The sequence below is a fragment of the Trichechus manatus genome, unplaced genomic scaffold (genome assembly GCF_000243295.1).
Source record: "Trichechus manatus latirostris isolate Lorelei unplaced genomic scaffold, TriManLat1.0 scaffold00048, whole genome shotgun sequence".
In the NCBI taxonomy this organism is placed as follows: domain Eukaryota; kingdom Metazoa; phylum Chordata; class Mammalia; order Sirenia; family Trichechidae; genus Trichechus; species Trichechus manatus.
The window spans coordinates 7,070,521-7,093,825 of NW_004443984.1; the positions used below are offsets into that span (position 1 = coordinate 7,070,521).

The window sequence follows — 23,305 nt, forward strand, 5'->3', positions numbered from 1 at the left end:
ATGTTGTTCCCATCCCTGTCTCCTACTGTTTGGCTGGCACAGAGCAGGGCACAGAGTCCAGCCCTCAAGTCACCTCTGCTTTTAGAGATCATTCATTCATTCATCATTCATTCATTCATTGTTCAGTCATTCAGTCAATCAGCGTTTCTGAGCACTACTATGTGCCAGATGCTGGGACACAGAGTTAAATCAGACCACTATCCCTTGTCCTTAAAGAGTTTATTTAATCATTTCTTCAGCAACATTCATAGAGGCCTGCTGTGTGCTTTGGCTAGGGGTAGGGTGTTGGGTGTTGGGGAGAAGTGAGTGTTACTGGCAGGGGAGTGGGTGTGAATCAGCCCCACCAGGTCACACCTCTATATCCGGGAAGAGCAGGAACCCGGAGAAGATGCTGTTGGCACCCTCTATGCCCACCAGGGAGTTCTTGTCAGTGGCCTGCAGGAACACATTCTCCCCCTGGTCCAGCTTGAGGACCACGCTGCCCGTGGTGACCTGGAAGGTGTTATGGACGTAGTCGCAGAAGGTGACCACCTTCTGCACGCGTTCCCGGCCCCGGACGAGGTTCACACACAGGTTCCCGCGTGAGCTGGCATGGTAGGTGAAGTAGTAGAGGCCGGGCACCCTGCAGGTGAACTTGCCGTTGCGAGGCTCGTAATTGTGGTTCTCATTGGTGATCACTTGGTCGAAGCGGATGACCTGATCCCGACGCAGGGGAGTGTGGATGTTCCGCAGGACAGAGAAGGCTATTTTCTGCGTGGCCCTGTAGTCTCCTGATTCACCCTTGGGGCCACGGGCTCCAGGGGGTCCTGGAGAACCTTTGGGGCCGATGGGGCCCTTGGGGCCAACTTTTCCTGGATTTCCAGGGATCCCTGGATCCCCCTTCTCTCCGAATTCACCATGGTCTCCAGCTAACCCTGGCAGCCCTGGAAAAGCAGAGACAAGAGAAACGAGACCAGAGATCATTGAGAACCAAAGGCTGGGAGGCGGGGGAGCCTGGCTGTGACTTTGAGCAAGTCCCTGCCTCTCTCTTGTACAGCCTCCCATCTGTAAAAAAAGAGGGGGAGGTCAGAGAGGGCCTCTGAGTTTCTATCTAGTCCGGCTTTCTGAGTGTGTAATAGGCTCAACTCTAATAGAGATTAACGGGTGTGTTGAGGGGAGTGGTATCTCCCTAGGAAAATGCTGGGTCTGCCCTCCTCATCAGCTTGTCTGGGTACCCCAATCTGGGCTTAAGTCTAGAGCAAGGATAATAAATTCTTAGCACATTTACTGTCCCTTTCTACTCCCTCACCCATGGATCCTTAATCAATCACAGCACCCCTTCTTGCTGAGCCTGGAAGTAGGCCTTAGACTGCTTCTCAATACAACACTTCAAAGCAGCCACTACTAATCAGGTTGGCACAACACAAGATAAAAACGGATTTCTTCAGTACAGTGGCAGAGTAAAGTGGCTGAGAACATAGGCTCTGGGGACAGACAGATGTGCTTCTAATGTCACATCTATCATTATTAGCTGTGTCACCTTGATTGAGTCATAGTCTCTGAGGCTCAGCTTCCTCATCTGTAAAATGGGGATAATGATATTTTGTGGGATGGTCAGGATTGAATGAAATTAAGTGAGTTGAGTGGCTGGCACAGAGGATTGCTCCATAACAATGGTTTAAATGAATGAACTACATTTTGAGAGGGTTTTCACTGGCGGAGGATCTTATTTGAACTGCACAGCAGTCCTGAAAAATTATTTCACAGGTGAGGAAACAGCAAGTCAGAGAGGTGAAGCCACTTACCCTGGGAGTAAATTCAAACCCAGAATGGTAAGACTTCAACACCACGGCTCTCCTTCTCCCTGGATTTAGTGGCAAGAGATCCAAGGTCTGCTCTCAGCCTCAGTAATTACCAGGCTACCTTGGCAAGTCAGTAGCCTTTCTGGACATCAGTTTCCCCATCTGTAAAATGGGAATCCTTACAAGGTTGTTGTGGGGACTCAGCAAGCTGACGGATTTGCAAGTGCTTTTGCAATCTCTAAGGTGGGCAACTGTGACTGAGGAGGCAGGAGATGGGGCCTCGGTCCGTGACACCTGTGTGTCCCCAAAGCCCAAGGTACCTTTCTCTCCCTTTATCCCTGGGGTCCCAGGATTGCCGTCGGAGCCAGGTGCCCCAGGGATTCCTGGGATGCCAGGGATGGCTGGGTACCCACTGCAGCTGCTCTCGGCCCAGGAGACACCAAGTAGACTCAGGAGCAGCAGCGGCAGCAGCGCCAGGACACCGCCCCACAGGATCTTCATCACCTCACTGTCTCAGCTGCCTCCTGCAGGGGGAGAAGATGTGGGGACTTAATACCATGGAGACTGCTATCATTTGTTCATTCATTTGTTCATGTGTTCACTAAATTCTCCTCTGCTCTAGGTGCTGGGGATGTAGTGATGAACAAGACAGATGTCGCTGCCCCGATGGAGCTGACAGTCTAGAGGGAAGGCAGGCGGTAAACAAGTCAACATATAAACAGAGCCTCTGGTTAGTGCTGCAAAAGAAATGGGAGGGTGCTGGGAGGGAGACTAACTGGACTGGGGTGGGAGGTGGCTGCTTTAGTGAGGGAAGTCTTCCCATGGGGAAGGTTTCTAGCCAGGAGAGGTCTCTCCTGGGAGGGATGTTTAGGCTGAGACCTGAAAAGTAGAAAAGGTTGGGAGGAGAGTGTTCCAGGAGGAAGGAATGGTGGGGGGAAAGGTCCAGAGGTAGGACAGAGCCTGCAGTGTGGAGGATCATCAGAGAGGCTGGTGTGGCCAGAGGACAGTGAGGAGTCAAAGTGATGGGAAGTGAAGTAGGCAGGGGCCAGCGTAGGGTCTTGAAGGCCATGGTATGTGGATTAGGATTGTTTCCCTGTGTTCTCATTCATTGGAGCTTCTGAATTCAGGGTGCCCTGGTGGCACAGTGGTTAAGAGCTACAGCTGTAAACCAAAAGGTCAGCAGTTCAAATCCATCAGCCACTCCTTGGAACCCCTATGGGGCAGTTCTACTCTTTCCTATAGGGTCTCTATGAGTCGGAATTGACTCTATGGTAGTGGGTTTGGGTTTGGTTTGGATGTGGTTCCTGCAGTGGCTGTTTTGTATCCTCAGAGCAGCCCTGCATGGTAGAAACGATTATTTTTACACTGAAGAGGACACTGAGGCTCAGAGAGGCCAAGTCATTTGCTCAGGGTCACACAGTAAGGAATGGAGCTAGGACTCCAACCCAGGCTGTCTGGCCCTGAAGCCAGTGTCCCTGCCGGCATACCAGACCATCTCTGCTAGCTGAATACTCTCAGGTTCCTCCAAGAGCTGCTGGCCCTGGCAAGAGGGTGGCGCTGCCCCTTCTTAATCTGAGAACTAGAAGGAAGCCTGTGAGTCATCTTGAGTTGTCAGCCCAGTTTGGCCAGCACCCCATGGCATTAATTCTCAACACAGAAGAACTTTAAAGTTCATCCAGTCCAACCCTCCTCAGTAACCTCTCTGGTAAAGGCTCTTCCGTTCATGGCTTGCGCTGTTTCAGTGACAGGCAACTCACTACCTACTGAGGTAGCCCATTCCACCATTGCCCACATTCACATTCCCCCTGTCCTTCAAGGCTTTTCTCCTCCAGGGAGCCAACCCTTGTCACTCCTTACCCCATCACCATCTCCTTCTTCTGATCCGTTTCCAGCTCTTAAAATGGGAGAGGACAGTGGTTCCTGCCACTTCCCAGGATAACTGAGAGGGCAGAAACCTCGGCCAAGGTCATATAGCTCCCGTGTGGCTGGATCCAAACTCTTGTCCACTGGATCTCAAAAACATACAGGGCTGTTATGTCAAGAGGCTGGTGGTTAAAGCACAGGCTTTGGAGTCAAATAGCCTGATAAAAGGCGTTAATGCATGAAGCACACTTAGAATCGTGTTGGGTATGTGGCCAGTGCTCAGTAAAGGAGACTTTGATCATTACTGTTATTGTTGCTGTTAGGCAGCAAACGTTCACCTGGTGGTGACAGCCCTGGAGTGTCATAAGGAAAGCAATGCTGCCAGGGTTCAAATCCAGCCTCTGCCACTTCTTAGCTAAGGGCCTCAAGCAAGTCACATCTCTCTGGCCTCAGTTTCTCCATCCATAAAATGGGGATAATACTAACCTCTACCTCACAGAGTTGGTGTGAGGACAGATGAATTAGGGCTTGTAACAGAGCCTGGCATGTTGTAATGCTTAATGAATATTAGCTATTTTATTATTATCACCATCATCCAAGAATCCCCAAGTTTCTGGACAGGAGGGAAGATGTTTGGAGAAGTAAAAAGGATCCATTCCCTTTGGGAGGCTGGGCTCAGGAAGGCGGCTCTCTCAGGTGGAGGCAGCCCAGGGTTGGAGAGCTCCGGCCAGCCTGCAGGAGCTGGGTCCTGACCGCTGATGGGACTTGGACTTCTTGGGGAAGCTGGCGGTGGGGTGAGACTGGGAAGATCTGGATTCTAGCCCATTTCAGCGGCTCCCTGAGTCTCAGACTTGGGGGGAAGACTTAACACTTATCTGGTTGGACCACCCCCAGCCTCCGCCAATTCATGGTCACCCTCAGCCTTGCTCCTCAGTCTCCCCCACATCACTGACCCCTCCATCTCCTTCCAGTCCCGACAGTCCCTCCCCTCCTCCAACTTGAAGTCAGGCCAACTTGACCTTGAACTCCCCCTCTACTGCTCCCTCACTGCATGACCTTTCTGAGGCTCTTAGATGATGACAATTTCTACCTGGCAGGGCTGCCAGAAGGATTGAACGAGATGGAAGCTAAAAGGAGTAAGCCCCCTGGTGCCTGTTCCCACTCCCACCTTTATAAACATCACTGAGTTCACACAGTACTAGTAATTAATTAATCACAGCTCCACCTGCAAATCAAATTATTTCCTTGAAAGAGTCAAGCTGAGCTTTCTCAGCAGACTGCGAGGAAGTGAGAAAAGCAAGGTGTTGGGAAGTGCCGGGCTGGGCAGAGGGAGACCTGGATTCTAATTTCACCCCTGCCTCAGGTTTACTGACATGTCTGAGCAGGTAGGGTATTAGCGCTTGCTGAGCTTTGTCTCCCAGTAGCCCTGGAGAAAGGTTCTATTGTCCCCAGGCTAAGAGAGGTTAGGTGAGTTGCCCAAGACCACCAGCACGTAAGAGGCAGAAGCAGGACTCAGCTCAAGTCTCTGTGACCCCAAAGCCCTTATGCTGGTGGCTGCAACTGTTGGCTGCCTGCCCCATCACCTGGGCCCTGGGTGGCAGCAGACTCCCAAGCCCACCCCAGAGAGTCTGATTTCATAGGCCTGGGATTGGGCCCGCAATCCACACTGCTAGCAAGCACCCCAGGAGCTCATCTTGAGAATCACCACCCTCCGCCATCTTGGCTCTGCTGACCAGATCCCCCAGACTCTGATCCCCGTTCTCACCTGGGGACCTGGTGTCCTGTGATTCTGCACAACTGGGCAGCAGCAGGGCCGGGAGCTGGGAGCCTGCTGCTCTCAGCTCCAAGCGGAAGTTCCGTTCCCCAGAGGCTGCGGGAAGGGCCTTCCCCTACGGGGCCCCCTCCCCGTCACCCCACTCGCACCCCCTCTTGCTGCCTTCAGGCAGTTTCAGGTCCCGTTTCTGCAACCCAGAGGGGTTTACTGTAAGTGTGCTGGGTGGTTGGTGTGCTTAGTTTCGCTAACTCAGCAGCTGTGGGGAGAACAGGCTGTCCTGGGAAATGTCCACAGCTGGTGGCTCATCTGCCAAGGCCCTCTGACCACATGGTCTTCTGCAGGGGACAGGGGTGTCACTCTATGAAATAACGTGGCTGGCCAGATGCCTGAGCACTGGATTTGGAGTCAGAGACCTTGCTTTGCGTTCTGGCTCTGCCACTTACCACCTGAACGTTCTCAGCCAAGGGGACCCAAGGGAGTCCCAATTTTGTCCTCTACGTAATGGGGCCATAATCACACCTGCTCTGCAGATCTCACGGGGAGGCTCAGCTGGGATAATGGAGGAGAAAGCATGGGCCAAACTGTAAAGTGCTGTGTAAATGTTAATTGTTAGTATCACTCTATGTCCCAGGCTTCCCGTTTCTGGGCTCACCTCTTCTGCTTCCTTCTCGTTCTGCACCCCTGCTATTTCCCTATTCTCAGAAAATAATCTAATAATGAATTTTAAATGTAGTCATTATTTATTTATACCCTTCCCTCCACATCCAGCAGGGCTTGGAGTGGATGACAATAACAGGCCCAGGCAGGGGTCTGTTGGTTGTTAATTCTGGAATCATATCAAGTCAGGGCTGGTGAGGGGCTTTGAGGTCACCCAGCCCATCCCCCTCGTTTTACATGTGGGGAAACTGAGGCCCAGAGAGAAAGCCATCCTTCGGTATTTATTGTGAGCCTTCAGGTGCTGGGCACTGGAGAGAGAGCCCTAAGCAAGTCAGCCATGGTCCCTGTCCCCATGGAGCTTCCCTTCTACTTGGGGAGACTGGTATTAAACCTCTCATGACACACGATTTCCTTGCTACTGTGATAAAAGTCTCATAAACGTAGTGACTGCTGGAGTCACACTCGGGGAAGAGACAGGGCTCCCTGGCACCCCTGGCTCCAGGATGTCAGCCTCCTAACTGTGACTGCATCTAAGACAAAGAGCTGCCCTTTTCAGGGATAGCTGCCTTAGGCCAGGAGGGCCCTCTAGACATCTGAGCTTGGAGAGAGAAAATCGATGGGCTGCTGGATGCTAATTGATGGAAATTAAATGTTAACTGCAGTGGGTGATAGGGAAGGGAAAGCCAGTTTGATAAAACCAAAGGGTCTCAGGGCTGAGACCAACAATAGACCCAAAGGGACCCAGGCGGCGGTGAAGAGGGAAAGATGGCGGATTCTGAGGAGGAGGAGGAAGCTAGTAGGTTGCAGGTCCAGGAGTCCGGCTGAGAGTTTCTCAGGCCGTTTGGGCCTAGCCTCTAACTTCTTGGTGGCTGAGGGTGATGGGAACAGATCAGCTTGAACCTGGGGTAGGAGCTGAGTGAGACTAAGAACAGGAAGCAGCGGTTGTTAATTGCTATCGAGTCGATTCCAACTCCTGGCGACCCTGTGTGTGATTATAACTGCACTTCACAGTGGTCTCAAGGCTGTGACCTTTCAGAAGCAGATCACCAGGCCAGTCTTCTACGGTGCCTCTGGGTGGGTCCTAACCACCAACCTTTTGGCTTGTTGTCAAACGCTTAACTGTTTGTGCCATCCAGGGACTCCTGGAAGGAGCAAAGAGGCGGTTAAGACCATGGGCTTTAGAATCAGCCACAGCTGAGTTTCAGTACCAGCGCTGCCTCTTTCTAGCTCTGTGGCCTCATGCACATTTATTACCTCAGCTTCCCCATATATAAATCAGGAGCAGGAGCACCCATCTCCTGGGGATGTTGTGAGAGTCCAATGAGATAATTCTGCACGTCCAGGGCCTAGCTGCGTGCCCAGCCCTCAGTAGGCATCCAGTGTATTCTGGGAACAGTATTATTTACACCAACAGAAGACAAAATTCTTGGGAGTCTGGGAGCAAAGGAGCCAGGCCTGGGTTAGGGGAAAGCCAGGACTTAGGGATCAGGAGCTGAGGGGTCTCTGGGCCTGGACCCCTGAGTGGGAGCCAGTTAGACTCTGTATCTATACAATTGCTGACTTGCATCCGGGATAGAAAGGGAATGGATAATATCAGCAAGGAGTAGAAAAGGAAACCGCCTAAAACTCCTCAACTCCCTGTGGTCTGAAAGCGATTCCTTGCAGCTTGGGGTGTCTCATCTGGTTCCTGCTTCACCCCCCCCATCCCCTTCAAGCCACCAGAGGAGTCTGCCTCTGCCTGTCTGCTCCCCTAAAAACTCTCCCTGGCTCTCCTCAGCACAGACGACAAGCTGGCATGTTCACAGGGTTGTCTCTCCTGATTCAGGGAGAACAACAAGGAAAGAATTATGGAAAATAAAAACACAAAAAGTGTCGCTTCCAAAGCACAGGTTTCTGATCTGACACTGTGGTTTACATACACGGTGTATTGATTTTGTAAACAAAGGAGAAATGAGAAGAAAGATGTATCACTTGTGGCATTGCTGGGTAGACTGCTAAGTGGTTGATGGAGGGAGAGCCATGAATGGAGGCCCTGTCCCTGCCAGAGGTGCCCAGAGGTGAACCGGCCGGGATAATGTCTGTAAGTGTGTGAGTCTCTCTCTTTCTCTCTCTCTCTCTCTCTTCCCCACCTTACAGTCTATGGCTCTTATGTACTATATGCCAGGCATCCTATACGAGGCTGAGGATACAGATATGTATCAGAAATGTCCCCACCCTCAAAGATGCTCACAGTCCGGGTAGGGGAGGCAGACCTGTCATTGAATAAGTGCATAGAAAGTGGACCCTGTGCATCAGATTTACCTGTCAACCCCCCTACTCCCCTACAGCCCCATCTTCCCCAAATCTTTGTAGAACAGCCTGGGCTTCAGGAATCTTTTGTCCTTTTTTTTTTTTTTTTAATAAGCCCACAGGTAATTTAGTTGCACCATCAAATTTTGTAACCCGGGTTCCAAAGTGTCATGAGTTTGTGATCCAAGTCTCTGGAGGGTACTGTGGGGACACAAAGAGGGGAATCAGGGAAGGTTTCCTGGAGGAGGTGATCTTGGAGCTGAGTCCTGAGAGCTAAGTGAGTATGAGCCAGGTGGATAAAGGATTTGTGCGGGTGGGTCAGGGGGGTGCTCTATAGGATGAAGGGACATCAGGGGCAAAGGCATGGGGGTGTGAAACAGCACATTTCAAAAACAAAGACGTGAAAGGGGATGGAGGTGACTGACTGAAGCTCGCTCGAGCCTGCACTCTCACAGCCCGCCTTTAGTCAGCCAGTGCCCCTGTGCACTTCATGGGGCCTCGTGGAGCTGAGATCCCAGCAGGCCGGGGCCAGGTTCTCTCTGGGCCTGAATGGCCTGGGTTCTCACTGGACTCTGACGTCTGCACGGGAAAGTTACACTTTTTATCTTTTCACACTTGCACTGTCAGTTCCGCCTGGTGTCCGCTGTGGTGACACTGCCACAGCAGATGACAGCTTCCCTGGTCCTCCCGCAGGGATCATGGCAGCCGGGCCAATGTCAGGAAGTGCACCATCTAACATGATGGTCTGTGGGCAGCAGGGATGTTAGGGCCTTCCTGGGGGCTCCCAGAGTCTGTGAGTTATTCAGGTGGGTCAGACTTCTGGGAAGAAGATTCATACCTGCTCCCTCCCTCACTCATGCCCATTGCAGAGGATGGCTGCAAATATACGAGTTGATACGTGTAAAGCATGTAGCATAATGCCTGGTGCATAGTAAGTGCTCTGCAAATGTTAGCTATTCTGATTTTTATTCACTCATTCATTTACTCTGCATTCAGTCAGTCATTCACCCAGTTAGTGATTCATTAATTCACCCCATTCACTCATTGACTCGCACAAATTCATTGTCCATTTAGTCTTCGCCTGGACGGGGCTTACCTGAGCCCAGACCCCTCCTGTGACAAACCAAACCAGATGCTGTAGAGCCCATTCCCCCTCATGGTGACCTCACGTGTGTCAGAGTAGAACTGTGCTCTGTAGGGTTTTCAATGGCTGATTTTCTGAAGTAGATCGCCAGGCCTTTCTTCCAAGGCACCTTTGGGTGGACTCGAACCACCAACCTTCAGGTAGCAGTGAGCATGTTAACTGTGTGCACCAAAGTGCTCCTAAAATCCATCACAGGCCTGGGGATTCAAACACACTCTTGTTTACCCGTGAGCACCAATACCTGTAATGACAGCAGTACCTCTCAACCAAACGAGTGACAACAGACAGCCCCTTGGGGACCTCTTGTGGCCTCTAACCACACTTGGGCATCTCTCTCCCACCAGGCCAGATGGCTCTGAATGCCTTCACATTGGCGGCCAACCTTACTGAGCACCAGTGACATGTCTTGTCCTAGTCTAGAGCCCAAGGATGGCTGTGGCAGATGCAAAACCGAAAATGAGATCAGCTGCTTCAAGGAATTGGCAGTAAGGAATCTGAGCCGTGCCCATTTATAGATTCAATTATTTATTTATATATTTCCCTGCTTCTTCCAAGACTGGAGGGTGGGGGGAGGGGGAGACAGCACCAGAAGGCATTGGTTAGGTGTCAAAGGAACAGTTCGAGCAATGACTCCTGAAGGTGCGCAGAGGAAGAGAGAGAAGGCATGGGGTGGGGTAGTCAGGGCAGGCTTCCTGAAGGAGGAGTCCATCAGGTGAGCGAGGATGCAGACACTGGCAAGGGCTGGGCAGCCCAGTCTGGCTGGCAGCCCAGTCTGGCTGGTTCCATGCAGGGAAGCCGAGGCAGATAGGGCCACCTGCCTAGTCGGGGAAGAGCAGGAAGCCAGAGAAGACGCTGTCGGAGCCCGCGGTACCCACCATGCCGTTGTAGTCGTTGACAGCCAGCCACACCTGCTCGCCCACCTGCAGCCGCAGTAGCACGCCGCCTGAGCTGACCTGCTTGCTGTTGGACATGTGGTCGCAGAAGGTGGTTACCTCGATGCCACTGCGGTACAGCTTCACGCACAGGTTGGCCGTGTGTGACGTGTGATAGGCAAAGTAGTAGAGGCCGGGCACATGGCAGGTGAACTTGCCCGTGCTCGTGTCATAATGCCTCTGCGGGTTGGTGATGACTGTGTTGAACTTGACCAGGCTGTTGGGCGCCGGGAACTGGCTTGTCTGCCGTGTCACTGTGAACACCGACTGGTGCTTCTGTTTGTATCTGCCCTCCTCGCCCGGCTCCCCAGGGGGGCCTACGATTCCTGGGGTGCCTGGAATCCCGGAGGCCCCCATGGGGCCATTTTTCCCAGGGTGGCCAGGTGTGCCGGGTTCTCCTTTCTGGCCCTTGGGTCCTCGTGTCCCAGGGATAGCTGGAATTCCTGCGAAGAGAGCAGGTGGGAAGGACGTGATGGGGTGGGGAACAGGAACAAGGAGCCCTGGAGGGGAGGTCTCCTCAGAGAACATACCATAAGTGTTTGGTCTCTGGAAGCTCCTTCCTCCAGTTGGAATACCTACCTGGGAGCACTGTACGGGGAGTAAGATTCTGCCAGAGGGGAGGGAGATCTGGGTTCAAGTCCTGCCTCCCCATGGACTTGCCCATGGACTAGTTTTTTGGCCCCAGTTTCCTGGCATTTCCCTGTTTCTTGGCCTCAGTTTCCACAGTCATGGGGGAGAGGGTAGGACTAGACCTCATCAGGGGTGTCAGCAGACTGTAGCCAACCAGTGACATGTGGCCTGCAGATACCTTCTTTTTGGCCTGCCCTATATAGACAGATGGATAGATATAGACATTGATATATAGATATTAATTAGAGCCCAACATTACAAAATTCAAAAACTGCCATTTTGTCTGTCTTGACACAAAGATTAATTCGAAGCAGATTTCCTGGGAAGCTCATGAAGTTTGAGCTTCAGGCCCCTTTACTTGAACTGGCCCCTTGAAGGCCCTTTAGTTAATTTTATATTTATAATGTTTTTCAACTATTTATTTTGAAATAATTGTAGATGCACAGGAAGTTGCCAAAAAAAAAAAAAAAATGTACAGAGAAGTCGCATGTACCCTTTACCTGGTTCTTCCCAGTGGTACATCTTACATAACTAAAGTACAATATGACAAGTGGGAACTTGACGTTGATTCAATCCTCTGATCTTATTCAGATTTCACCAGTTTTACATGCGCTTGTGTGTGAGTGCGTATGTGTATAGTTCTATGTAATTTTGTCACATGCATAGATTTGTGTAACCACCACCACAATCAAGTGTATTTATACTTTTGTATTATTTTTCTTTAAGAGAGCCCTCCACATTTTACAAGCTTCAGAGCCCCACGGAACCTGTGTCTGTTCCTGAGATCAGGCCCCCTCCGCACTCAGCACACCTCAGCCCTGTGATGGCTGTGACTCCCCCATGTTACAGTCGGGAAAGTGAGGCCGGAGACTTGCCCAAGGCTATGCAGCCAGTACAAAGTCCAGTCAGAACTCAGATTAAGTCTGATTCTTGTGACAGCCATGAAAATCTGAGCCTCTGTAGAGATTCTTCTCCCCTTGTCCAGTCCATAAAACAGTTGCCATCAAGTCAATTCTGATTCACGGTGACCCCATGTGAGCCAGAGTAGAGCTGTGCTCCGTAGGGTTTTCAATGGCTGATTTTCCTGAAGTAGATCGCCAGGCCTTAGATCCAAGGTGCCTCTTGGTGGACTTGAACTGCCAACCTTTCAGTTAGCAGCTGAACGCTGAACTCTTTGCACAACCCGGGGACTCCTGTTCACACCATACCCGTCTTTTAAGGTCTGACAGAAGTTTTCCTCTTCCAGGAAGCCGTCTCTGATTACCCCCCACCAGCCCTGGCTGATCCTTTCCTCCTCTGAGCCTCCATAGTGTTGAGGTATCTGTGCAGGCCCACTGTGACAGATCCTCTGGGGTTTGTTTTTCCCTTTTAGCTCCCCACACCTGTGCAGTGAGTCAATGAGGCTCAGAGGTTTAGGAGTGTGGGATCAGGACCCAGGAGACCCCAGCTTCAGGCCACATGATCCTGTGCCAGTGACCTCCCTCCCCGAGCCTGTCTGCTTAGTGGAGATCACAGCATAATAACAGTGACAGCTCACAGTGTCAGCCTTCTTCTTTTTTTTAATTGTTGTAATTAAATGAGGTTTACATTTCAAGTTAGTCTCCCATACAGAATTTTTTCTTTTAACATACATTGTTATGAGACCCCAACCGCTCACCCCATTCTGGGACAACACACTCCTCCCCTCCGCCCCTGATTCCCCATGAACCTTCAACCAGCTCCTAACTCTCTCTGCCTTCCCCTCTCACCTCTGGAGAGAAGCCGCCCCTTTGGTCTCTTATATCTACTTGTCTAAGAGGCACATTCTTCAGAAGTATCACTTTATGTCCCACAGTCCAGTCCAATCCCTGTTTGAAGAGTTGGCCTCGGAAATTGTTTTAGTTCTGGGGTGATGGAGAGACCAGGGGCCATGCTTTCCGGGGTTCCTCCAGTCTTAGTCAGACCATTAAGTCTGATCTTCTTACTAGAATTTGAGTTCTGCATCCCATCATTCTACTGCTCCATCAGGGACCCTCTGTTGTGTTCCCCGTCAGGATGTTCATTGGTGGTAGCCAGGCACCATCTAGTTCTTCTGGTCTCAGGCTGATGAAGTCTCTGGTATATGTGGCCCATTCTGTCTCTTGGGCCATGTCAGCCTTGTTTAGGATTGCTGCCAGGGATGCTTAGTGGGAGGTGTCTCGTCTATCCTTGGCATTGTCTTCAAGAATCCCCTTGGGAGGTTTCTGCTTGAGTCTTGAAACAGCACTGGGGAGGAGTCCAGAGAGGCAGTGGAGGGTAGTGGTTAAGAACATTGGGCTTTAGAGTTGGGCAGGATTGGGACTGATTCCACTGTGTGACTTTAGGCGAGGTGCTCAACCCCTCTGAACCCCAGGTTTGACATTTGAGAAATGGGAGCAAATTTCCCATCTTCAAAGGGGTTTCACACAGTGTTCTCATTCAAAAAATAGTGTTAATTGTATCTCTCTCATGAGCTAAGTACGAGCAGAACATTTGGCACGGTGCCTGGCATGTAGTAGGAGTTCAGTAAGTCGTGGCCACCAGCCACCTTGGGCGGGGAGATGGCCAGAGGTGCCGGCGAAGTACAGGGTCCTGGAAGATGACACAGCTGGTGGCATCATTCGGTGCGGGGTGCTCACTTGGAATTGGAGCATTCCTTCTGGAATGCTGGTAACATTCCACTCCATCACAGGGGGGAAGATGATAGAGGGGAAATTCCTAAAGTAGTTCTTCTCCACTGGCCTCCTCTCCTCCCTCCTGCTTCTACCAGTCTCACCCATGCCTGCTGCAGACATGCTTGGCCTCCCAGGTACACACCTGCTCACCCACTGACCCCCTTAGTCTCTCCCCCAGCACCAGCTGCCCGTCCATATCCTCAGCCCCCTTCTCTCATGCCAGGCTATCCTGTGAATCTCCACTAGAAGATTCTGCGGCTGTGACCCTGACTTCTCACCCCTCCAGCTCCCCAGAATCCTGGGCAGGGAGGCGAGTACAGCTCTCTGATCACAACAATGATGACAATAGCGATAACAATAACCTACACTTATATCATCTCTACCACGTGCTTATACCAAATACAAGTTTTATATTTAAACCTCTTTAATCCTCAGGACCCTCGCAGGGAAGTAGATGCTACTATCTCCCCATTTTACAGATGCGAAAACTGAGGCACAGCAAGGGTAAGTAACTTGTGCAAGTTCACCTAACTGGGAAGTGATGGAGCTGGGATTTGAACACTAGCACCTGTGCATTGTAAGTATTCACCTGTGGGCTCCACCTTACCCTTAGATGTCCATGTGGCAGGCAAGTAGGGAAGGACCCACAGATGCAATCAAATAACAGGACAGCATTTTAGAGTTTACCAACGGCTTTCACATGCTTTATCTCGTCCTCCTCCCTGCCCCCTTCTGGGGCCAGGTGCTCTTATTCTCCTCCTATTATCGGATGAGAGTCCTAGTGGCACAGTGGTTAAGAACTCAGGCTGCTAACCCAAAGGTTGGCAGTTCAAATCCACCAGCCGCTCCTTGGAAACCCTATGGGGCAGTTCTACTCTGTCCTGTAGGGTCTCTATGAGTCGGAATCGACTCAATGGCAACAGGTTTGGTGTATTATCAGATGAGGAAACTGAGGGCCAAAGAGGTGAAGGTCCCTTCTGGGGAGGCCTGAAGCCTAGGCTCTGAGGAGAGAGGCGCTCAGACTCCACCCTGGGGCCAGGAGTGGCGGGAGGGACAGACCTTCCTGCCATCAGGTTGCTGTTCCCCCACCCAGGTCACTCAAGCCCCTGCCCCCCAGGCCCCAGACTCACCTGACTCGCCCTTGGGCCCTGGCAGCCCGTCATGCCCGTCCTTTCCTGGGGCCCCGGGCATGCCCGGCATCCCTGGGATCCCATAGCAGCTTGTGCTGGCCTGGCCCCTGAGGGGTAGTGCCAGCAGGAGCAGGAGGAGGGGCTGGGAGCTGGGCCCCATGTCTGTCCTGGGGAAGGAGCTGGGTGGAGGGAGAATAGAGTTGGGAGTTGGCCCCCTAGTCCTTCCTTCACCTGTCCTCCTTACCCTTCTCACTCCCCAGGGTCAGGCCACCCAGCCCCACAGCCCCCCTCCCTCCCAGGGGACCACAATGGGTGATGGGGCCTCTTCTTTGCACACTGGTCCCTGGCCCAGCAGGGAGTGGGCACCTCCTTCCTCTCACGAATCAGGGCCACATTTCAGGAAGGTGGCACAGGGACAGAATAGCCCTTTGCTCTCACCTGGGCAGGGCCCTGGGCTCACCTGAAGGTGGGAGGCTTCTGGCCTGGTCACAGAGATGTCCTCAGATCTGCTTTCCCTCTCCTAGCAGGAGGACACCGTGCTAGAGTGGACACAACCCAGAGCTGGGCTGACCCCCTCTCTTCCCTCCTCTCCGTTCCCCTCCTTTCCCCCCCCTCCCCCCTCCCCCTCCCCCCACTCCCACATCCCCTTTCCCATCATTTTCCCTGACTGGACACTTTCTTTTGGGTGCTGAGCCAGACTGACCACAGTGACACCCTCTGTCCCCTGCCCCAGTCATGAGGGTATGAAATGAGGAAACATCCAAGGCCCTGGCATGTGGTTAAGGGTGGGATTGGGTGTGAAGACATAACCTTTTGGGCACAGACTTCCCTCAGAGTCAACTTTAGTCCATCTAATGCCCAACCCTGTTTGCTAGCATTTGTTGGTATGTTGGAGACACCCCTAGGAGGAAGTTATGATCTGCCCCCCTGTACAGATACGAAAATGGAGGCGCAGGGAGGCCAAATCCCTTGTCCAAAGTCACATAGTGAGTGGTTCCTTGGGGTCCAAAGCCTTGCTGTGACCCCTCTGCTCAGCAGCCCCCAGAAACAGGCCTTGCATGCTCTTGTCAGATGGCTGGCCCTGTTCTAGGCACTTCCATTTCCCCTGACTCATTTGCCACACTTGGTGGACACCCAGGATGGGCAGCTTTGACAGCAGGCAGCGGCTGTGGAGGACAGACTGCCCCAGTTACAGGGTCCGTAGCCTTGGATTCTCTTTCCAGCCCCACCCATCCCTTGCCCCAGGCCTTTGGCAATTCACTGGCCCCTCTGGGCCTCTGTCTTTCCATCTGTATATTGGGGCTCCCCAGGCTTTGGGTGTTGGTGCCTCCTCCTTTGCTGGGGCCCACAGTTTCCCTGGTGATCTACCTTCCCTGTCAGCACCTCCATCCTGGGGACACCCTGCTTCTATTCTTGCAACCTATGTGGCTGATGAGAGGTTGCCAGTGTGGGCCAGGCTGGCAGAGCTGAGAGAGGCCCCCACTCCTCATAGAGATTCTTGGGATGAAGTAGATGTGGGGTAGTAGAGGTTCCAATCCTGACCCCCCCCACCACTGTGCCTCCTGTGTGACTGTGTGAAGTGCTAACTTCCCTGTAAGATTGGGGATTCCATTAGCTGGTGCACAGGGCTGAGGCGAGGATTTAGTGCATAACACAGAGACCATTTTAACCTCGTGCTGGGCCTGGGCAGGAGTTCAGAGCCCTGCCCCTGCCTCGCTGAGTGACCTCTTGAGGCCTCAGTCTCCCCATCTGAGCCAGGGGCTGCTGTGTCTCCCCCCTGCCTGGGACACGGGGCTGCAGAGAGCATGGGTGAGGTCAAGGACGTGGACACAGTTGACCCTGAGAGTCCCCAGCGGTGGAGGCCTGGGAAGGACAGGGAAGAGCAGAAGCATTTCCCTGGAGCAGCCTAGCCGATGGCACCCGGGGCTCCCATCCTCTGTGCTCACCTCATCCGTTGCCTGGCTTGACTTGTCCAGCAGGTGGCAGCCTTGGCTCGCGCTCGGCCTCACCCCAGCCCTCCCTGCAGCTCAGCTCAGGCTCAGGCTCATTCCCTCCTCCCAGAGGGGCCAGTCGCTATGAGTCGGAATTGACTCGATGGCAGTGGGTTTGGCTTTTTGGTCTAGAGGGGCCAGCGGTTTGCCTGAGAGCCTTGCCCAGCTCTGATTTAGGTGGGGGAGGACAGGCATGGGTGGAATCTAGGGTGAGGAGGCAGCCAGGCACTCCTGCACCCACCATTTCTCTAGCCCGGCTTCCCACCACCAATTTTCCACCACTTTTCCAGCCTCTGGCCTGCCCAGTCCCATCATAATGAAAGAAGCCCTGCTTTGGGGTCAGGCAGACCTGGTTCAAATCCTGCCATGTGAGCTTGGGCAGATGGCTCCTTTCTCTGAACTCAGTGTCCTCATCTACTTTGCTGGGATTAAATGCATCAATGGCTATGAAGTGTCCAGCACATAGTAGGTGCTCAAAAATGTTTCTTTTTCCAGTCTGTGGATGTGTGTGCTCTGGATGGATGAAGGAAGGGCTAGACAAGAAAGCTGACTTTTGAAGGGGGACGAGGGGCTGTGAGAAACCCAGCACTACACTGGGCTAAGGAGGGCTCTCTCTCCTTCCCAGGTACCCCCTCATTTCTAACTGATCCTCAAAGATTGTTGGCAGGGCAGAGGCAAGAGCAGCCCCAAGAAAGGGTCTTGCCCCAGGAATAGGTGCTGCCCCACCCAGAGTTCTTCAATGTGTGCGTGTATCTAGGGTGACGGTGGGGATGGGGTGTGTATGTTATGTACGTGGTGACTGTGTCTCCGAAGATGGCTGTGTGGATTCTGAGTGCGTATGGAGAGAGAACACATACATGGCCAAGGCACGTGTTGGAGGGTGAGGAGGATGTGTATACCAGGCGTCAGTGGGAGTGTCTGGGTAGTGACACGTGTCTCAAGGGGTATGTGTCTATGTGTGTGAGGACTTCTGATAGTTTACAGGTATCACTTGGGCATCTGAGGCAGGGGGTGCATGGCTGTGACAGGATGTGTATCCGTGAGTGTGTCTGCATGTGGCTTTGAAGGCATAACTACTGTGTATCTCCAAGAGAGTGTGTGTACATGTCTAAAGGAGTGGGTGTGTGCCAGAGAAGGGAGTTACGTGTGCCTGTGTTTCTGTGGGACTGGGTGAGTCTTGGTCTAGGAATGTGGGCCCTTGTGCATCTCGAGGTGTGTTGTGTGTCATGATAGTGCATGTGTGTGGTGCATGTATGATTGTGCATGTATGTTTGATGTGCACGTATATGATTGCCTGTGTATATGTGTGTGCGTGTGCGTGGTGTGCAGCACAGTGAAAAGTAGGTTCCCTTTTAGAAAACACGCAGCATTAGACATTTTCAGACCCCCTATATTTTCCCCATATGCAAAGGACATGGTGGTGCTTCTTGCTTCTGAGCAGCTCACAGATAGGGTGAGTGGGGCCCTGGGAACGCACTTCAAGGACTCAAGATCCACCCCCAACCTCCACCCGGGGTTGCCCAGCAGGCAGCCCAGGCAACAGCTCCAACCCCCAAACCTTCCAGGGTGGAAGTCCAGGGTTGCAGTCAGGAAACCTGGCTTCTGTAGGACTGCTGGGTACCTTTGGGCCAATTGCTCCTCCTCTCTGATCCTGCCCCTGAGGTACAGGGTTGAGAAAGCGCATGTGTAATTTGTTGCATGTGTGGCTGTGGAGGCTGGCGAGGCTGGTGAGGCTAGTGGTTAAACACGCAGGTGTGGGCATCAGTAAGACTTGGGTTCAAATCCCAGCTCCTCCCCTTGGATACTGACCTTGGCTTTACCTCCCCGTCCCCCCCGCCCCGCCTCAGTTTTATTATATATAAAACAGGGTCATAATACCCATCCCAGAGTCTGATTGCAAAGATTAAACATCATATAACAATAGCTGAAACTTACATAGCCCTTATTATGAACCAGGTACTGTATAAAATTTCACATATTAAGTTATTTAATCCTCCCACCAATCCTTTGAGGTAGGTGCCATTGTTATTCCCACTTTATGAGGAAACTGAGATTTACAGAAGTTATGTAGCATGTGGAGGCCTGGTGGCGCAGTGGTTAAGAGCTTGGCTGCTAACCAAAAAGGTCAGCAGTTCGAATCCACCAGCCACTCCTTGGAAACGCTATGGGGCAGTTCTACTCTGTCCTATAGGGTCACTATGAGTTGGAATCAACTCAATGACAATGGGTTTGGATTTTTAGTTTGGAGGTAACATACACGTGATTGGACAACAAATAAGTGGTGGAACCAGGATTTGAACCCAGGCAGATAAGGCTCCAGGACTTGCTAAACACATGGAGTAAAACACCAAGTATGGGCCTTCGTTTTAAGCATTTAATAATTACTGTTATTCTAATGCCTCCTGGAGTCCCTGGGTGGTGCAAATAGTTAGCACGCTGCTAACCCAAAGGATGGAAGTTTGAGTCCACTCAAATGCACCTCAGAAGAAAGGCTTGTCGATCTACTTCCAAAAAAATCAGTCACTGGAAACCAGTTTTACTCTGACACACATGGGGTCGCCATGAGACAGAGTCAACTCAACAACAACTGGTTTTTATGCCTCCTGCCCAACGTCCAGAGTAGGAACTGAACCTCAAGCTCAGCAGACACAGACTCGAGTGTTTATTCCAGAAAGAGTTCTAAGAAATGATCTTAGAGTACACAGTGGGGCAGCGAGTCCTACGGGCCTCTGAGCCGTCCCCCACCCTTCAGGCAGCAAAAGCAACAGCACCCCAGTTTTACAAAGCAGAGCACAGGAGCTCAGAGAGATGGAGTGAGTGTCCCAGGGTCACACAGCATAAAGCGGATGAGGCCAGGGTGTGTGTTGGGGGGTCCTTCCTGACTCAGATGGATGGGAAGATGAGGAAGCCGCTGAAGATGCTGTCCGCCTCGGAGCCCTGGTAAATGCGGCCCTTGGTGGGGTCCTTCTCGATCCAGACCTGGTCGCCGTGTTGGAGCTGGAGCACCGTACCCCCCGACACCACCTGGAAGAGCCCCTTGCTGTTGGTGTCACAGAAGCCCAGGGAGCGTTGGACCTGGCTCCTCGTGGAGGACATGATGGACAGGCAGATGTCCCACTTGGACACCACCTGGAAGGTAAAGTAGTAGTAGCCGGGCACGGCGCAAACAAACCTGCCCGAGTGGTTCTGGTACGGGCCTTCCTGGTTGGTGATGACTGTGTCAAAGATGACCACATTGCCACCCATTGGGGGGTTCCTCCTCACTGCCGAGAAGGCTGGCCGCGGCTGGTCCTTGATGTTCCCCGCGTTGCCCTTGGTGCCCTTCACTCCTGGGAGCCCAGACACCCCTGGGGGACCGCTGGGCCCCGGGAAGCCCACGTTGCCAGCTCTTCCAGGGGCCCCAGGTTCCCCCTGGTCTCCTTTGAGGCCTCGGATGCCTGTCCGGATGCCAGCAGCACCTGTGGGGACAGAGGCCCAATCAGACTGAAAGCCCAGTGCCCACTAATCCTCAGGGAGAGAGCTGGACCCTGGGGGAAGGGGCTGTGGGGGGAGGCAGTGCTTGGGCCTCCAAGATACTGATTCTATCTGGCTATGTGACCTTGGGCAAGTCTCTGACATCTCTGAGCCTCAGCTTCTTCATCTGCAAAATGGAGAAGAGTGTGGACAGACACTTGGGAATGCATCAGGTGCTGGGAAAGGCAGGGCACTCCGGCTCCTCTGCTTTGTCAACGGTCATGAACTCCACACTTCTCCTGGCCACTGGCCGACTTCAGGTTCAGGGACCACAGGTAGGATGCCTGGGTGGGAATTGTTGCAAATGTCTATGCTGGTCCTTCTGGTCTGGGAGACTCGGGGATTATGGGAGACCTTCCCTCCCGACTGTGGCCATCCCCTACTCCCTTTTCCTTCACCCCTAGCTTCTTTTTTTCTCCCAGAACATGAGAGGGTCTGAAGCCTGAAGAGTCTAGGGAGGGGGAAGCAGGGAAGGAATGGAGGGGGCTGCTGGAAGGAAACAAAGAGGATAGTTGCAGTTAATCGATCTGTCTCTATGTGCCAGGTAGGGGTTATTTCTCTATTTTGCAAATGAGGAAATTGAGGCTCAGCGAGGGTCAGTAACTTGCTTGAGGTCACACAGCAAGGCAGGAGGTCTAAAACCTGGGGCCTTAATTATTCTGTTGACTGAACCACCACCAAGGACTGGACACTGCTTCCAGGCCTTTCACATTCATTGTTCGTAGGGACTCATCCTCCAGAGGAAGAAGGGGAGGTCACAGAAAGAGGATCCAGGCAGTAAGGGGATGTGGAGGGGTCTGGGGGACTTTGGCATGGCCCAGGGAGAAGGCTAGGTCCCCTTCAACACTCTGGACCACGTGCAAACTAGAGGGGCTTCGTGTGGGGACCAAGGTGGACTCCTGCTTCCTAGTGCCACCCCTAAACCTTGCACCCTGGACACCAATCCAGGACAGGGGCTGAGAGGCTGGGGTACAAGGGAGGTGCTTACCTGGTTCCCCTTGCTCCCCCTTGAGGCCTGGCCGCCCTGGTCGGCCGGGTTTTCCAGCGGCCCCATCCTTCCCATCTGGTGCTCGGCACACTTCCTGGGTCACTGTGGAGGCCAAGGATACGGCCAGCACACAGACCGCCAGCCAACCCCTGGGGACCTCCATGATGGCACTGTGGAGACATGGGGCAGGGATCAGCAGGCTGGACATCACATACCCACACACATCCCCCTCACTCACTTGAATCTCATATACATAAGGATATGTACATACCTCCTCAAAGTGCACACACACACACACCCTCCAGGGCTTTCAGTGTCCACCCTCCATCTAGCACCAGGGACTGAACACAACCACAGACTCACACAGATGCACACACACAGCTGAGCACACTCATATGTTCAGACACCCAGACACACTAACACACACACGCACTCCCACACTGACACAGCCCCTCATCACACACCTCCCCAACACAGGACACAAGCTCAAGAGTCCAGTACCCACTCCTGGACACACACATTCAGATGATCGGCCCCACTGAACAAATGTTTATTGAGCACCTCCTCTTACTTCATGAACTCTCACCCAGTGGTGGAGTCGTCCATGGACACACAGGGATTCACAAACCCCTGACACACATCTGCTCACCCCCTTGCTCGCTCGGCCCTTTTCAGCACCCACTCATGTGGCCCCGCTGCAGGGCTCGGACACCCCCAGTCTTCTCCTAGCTTCTTGTGGTTTGGGGGACCAGGAACTCTGGGCCAAGGGGTTAAGGTCCCCCCAGTCTCCCATTCTGGGTCCTGGAGCAAAGCCCCTCCCCCTCCCTGTACTGGTGTAGTACCAGCTCCAGGTGGTCTCCCTCCCTTCCTCCTTGCCTCAGTTGTCCAGACCCTGGGCCAGCTCCCCTGCTTCCAAACCCCACAGCCCCCTCCCTCTCAGTCCCTGGCCTCACCTGCCTCTGGTCGCCAACTCCGACTGGGTTCCTGTCCTCCACCCGGGCCCTCCGCCTTCTGGGACCCCGGTGGGACACCCAGCAGGGGTGGCGCCAGCTGTGGCCGAGTTTCACATCCCTTCCCACTTCCCCTTCCCCTTCTCTGGACTGCCCCCGGCACTGCCCCAGGGGCCAGGGACATTTTGAGCAGACCTCAGCAAGACTGGGACATTGGATGTCCTACCCCAGCCCCAGCTGGTGTGGGGGTGGGGACAGCGAGGCGAGTATCTGCCAGGATAGGGACAGCGGAGGGGTACTACGCGGGGCTGTGAGAATCAGAGAAGCACAGTACCCAAGGGCAAAGGAACATGTTTTAAAAAATCAGGAACTCATAGGACTTTTTCATGATTATGAAAGCAACATGTGTTCGTTGCCAAAAGCTTGGAAAACAGAAAAGCATGAAGAAAGAACAGTGCAGCGCTGAGGCGCAGAAGCAGCTCCGCAATCCGCTTTCTAGACTTGCTACTTCCTAGCTGTGTGTCCTTGGGCAAGAACTTAACCTCCTGGGGCCTCAGTTTTCTTATCTGTAAATAAGGAACAATAGATCTTTTTAAAAAAATTTTATTAAAAAAATTTTTTTTATTGTGCTTTAGATGAAGGTTTACAGAGCAAATTAGTTTCCCATTAAACAATTAATACACATATTGTTTTGTGACGTTGGTTGCCAACCCTGCGATGTGTCAGCACTCTCCCCTTCTTGACCTTGGGTTCCTTAGTATTCGCTTTCCTGTCCCCTCCTGCCGTTTCATCCTTGCCCCTGGGCTGGTGTGCCCATTTAGTCTCGTTTTGTTTTATGGGCCTGCCTCATCTTTGGCTGAACAGTGAACCTCGAGAGTGACTTCAGTACTGAGTTGAAAGGGTGTCCGGGGGCCATACTCTCGGGGTTTCTCCAGTCTCTGTCAGACCAGTAAGTCTGGTCTTTTTTTGTGAGTTAGAATTTTGTTCTACA

At 52.7% G+C, this 23,305-nt stretch overlaps 3 protein-coding genes across 5 annotated transcripts; all 3 read right to left on the reverse strand.

Annotated features, from left to right (window-relative positions):
• Window positions 1–206: 206 nt before the first annotated feature.
• C1QB (complement C1q B chain) lies at window positions 207–5,543 on the reverse strand. The gene is made up of 3 exons (XM_004377263.2): window positions 5,410–5,543; window positions 2,102–2,305; window positions 207–923 (listed from the first exon to the last, which is right to left on the reverse strand). The coding sequence occupies exons 2-3, from the start codon at window positions 2,280–2,282 to the stop codon at window positions 349–351; spliced, it is 756 nt and encodes a 251-aa protein (XP_004377320.1). The 5' UTR covers window positions 2,283–2,305; window positions 5,410–5,543; the 3' UTR covers window positions 207–348.
• A 4,783-nt stretch (window positions 5,544–10,326) lies between these two features.
• C1QC (complement C1q C chain) lies at window positions 10,327–15,040 on the reverse strand. Its single transcript, XM_004377264.2, has 2 exons — window positions 14,873–15,040; window positions 10,327–10,883 (listed from the first exon to the last, which is right to left on the reverse strand). The coding sequence occupies exons 1-2, from the start codon at window positions 15,030–15,032 to the stop codon at window positions 10,327–10,329; spliced, it is 717 nt and encodes a 238-aa protein (XP_004377321.1). The 5' UTR covers window positions 15,033–15,040.
• A 4,185-nt stretch (window positions 15,041–19,225) lies between these two features.
• Window positions 19,226–22,374, reverse strand: C1QA (complement C1q A chain). 3 transcript variants are annotated; one of them, XM_004377265.2, is made up of 3 exons: window positions 22,318–22,374; window positions 21,365–21,534; window positions 19,226–20,321 (listed from the first exon to the last, which is right to left on the reverse strand). In XM_004377265.2, the coding sequence occupies exons 2-3, from the start codon at window positions 21,525–21,527 to the stop codon at window positions 19,747–19,749; spliced, it is 738 nt and encodes a 245-aa protein (XP_004377322.1). In that variant the 5' UTR covers window positions 21,528–21,534; window positions 22,318–22,374; the 3' UTR covers window positions 19,226–19,746. The 3 variants fall into 3 exon arrangements, with proteins under 3 accessions (XP_004377322.1, XP_023587783.1, XP_023587782.1); XM_023732015.1 differs by lacking the exon at window positions 22,318–22,374 and adding an exon at window positions 22,014–22,094; XM_023732014.1 differs by lacking the exon at window positions 22,318–22,374 and adding an exon at window positions 21,951–21,994.
• Window positions 22,375–23,305: the final 931 nt, after the last annotated feature.

What these genes read in the sequence shown, in the direction of transcription:
- C1QA (XM_023732014.1), bottom strand. Translation starts at nt 21,970, where the DNA reads ATGGACGACTCCACCACTGG. An exon ending in ATGGACGACTCCACCACTGG is followed by an intron (nt 21,535 to 21,950) that starts GTGAGAGTTCAT and finishes ATGTCTCCACAG; the next exon opens with TGCCATCATGGAGGTCCCCA. An exon ending in GGGGGAGCAAGGGGAACCAG is followed by an intron (nt 20,322 to 21,364) that starts GTAAGCACCTCC and finishes CTGTCCCCACAG; the next exon opens with GTGCTGCTGGCATCCGGACA.
- C1QC (XM_004377264.2), bottom strand. Translation starts at nt 15,032, where the DNA reads ATGGGGCCCAGCTCCCAGCCCCTCCTCCTGCTCCTGCTGGCACTACCC. An exon ending in AGGGCCCAAGGGCGAGTCAG is followed by an intron (nt 10,884 to 14,872) that starts GTGAGTCTGGGG and finishes CTCTCTTCGCAG; the next exon opens with GAATTCCAGCTATCCCTGGG.
- C1QB (XM_004377263.2), bottom strand. Translation starts at nt 2,282, where the DNA reads ATGAAGATCCTGTGGGGCGGTGTCCTGGCGCTGCTGCCGCTGCTGCTC. An exon ending in AGGGATAAAGGGAGAGAAAG is followed by an intron (nt 924 to 2,101) that starts GTACCTTGGGCT and finishes CTGCTTTTCCAG; the next exon opens with GGCTGCCAGGGTTAGCTGGA.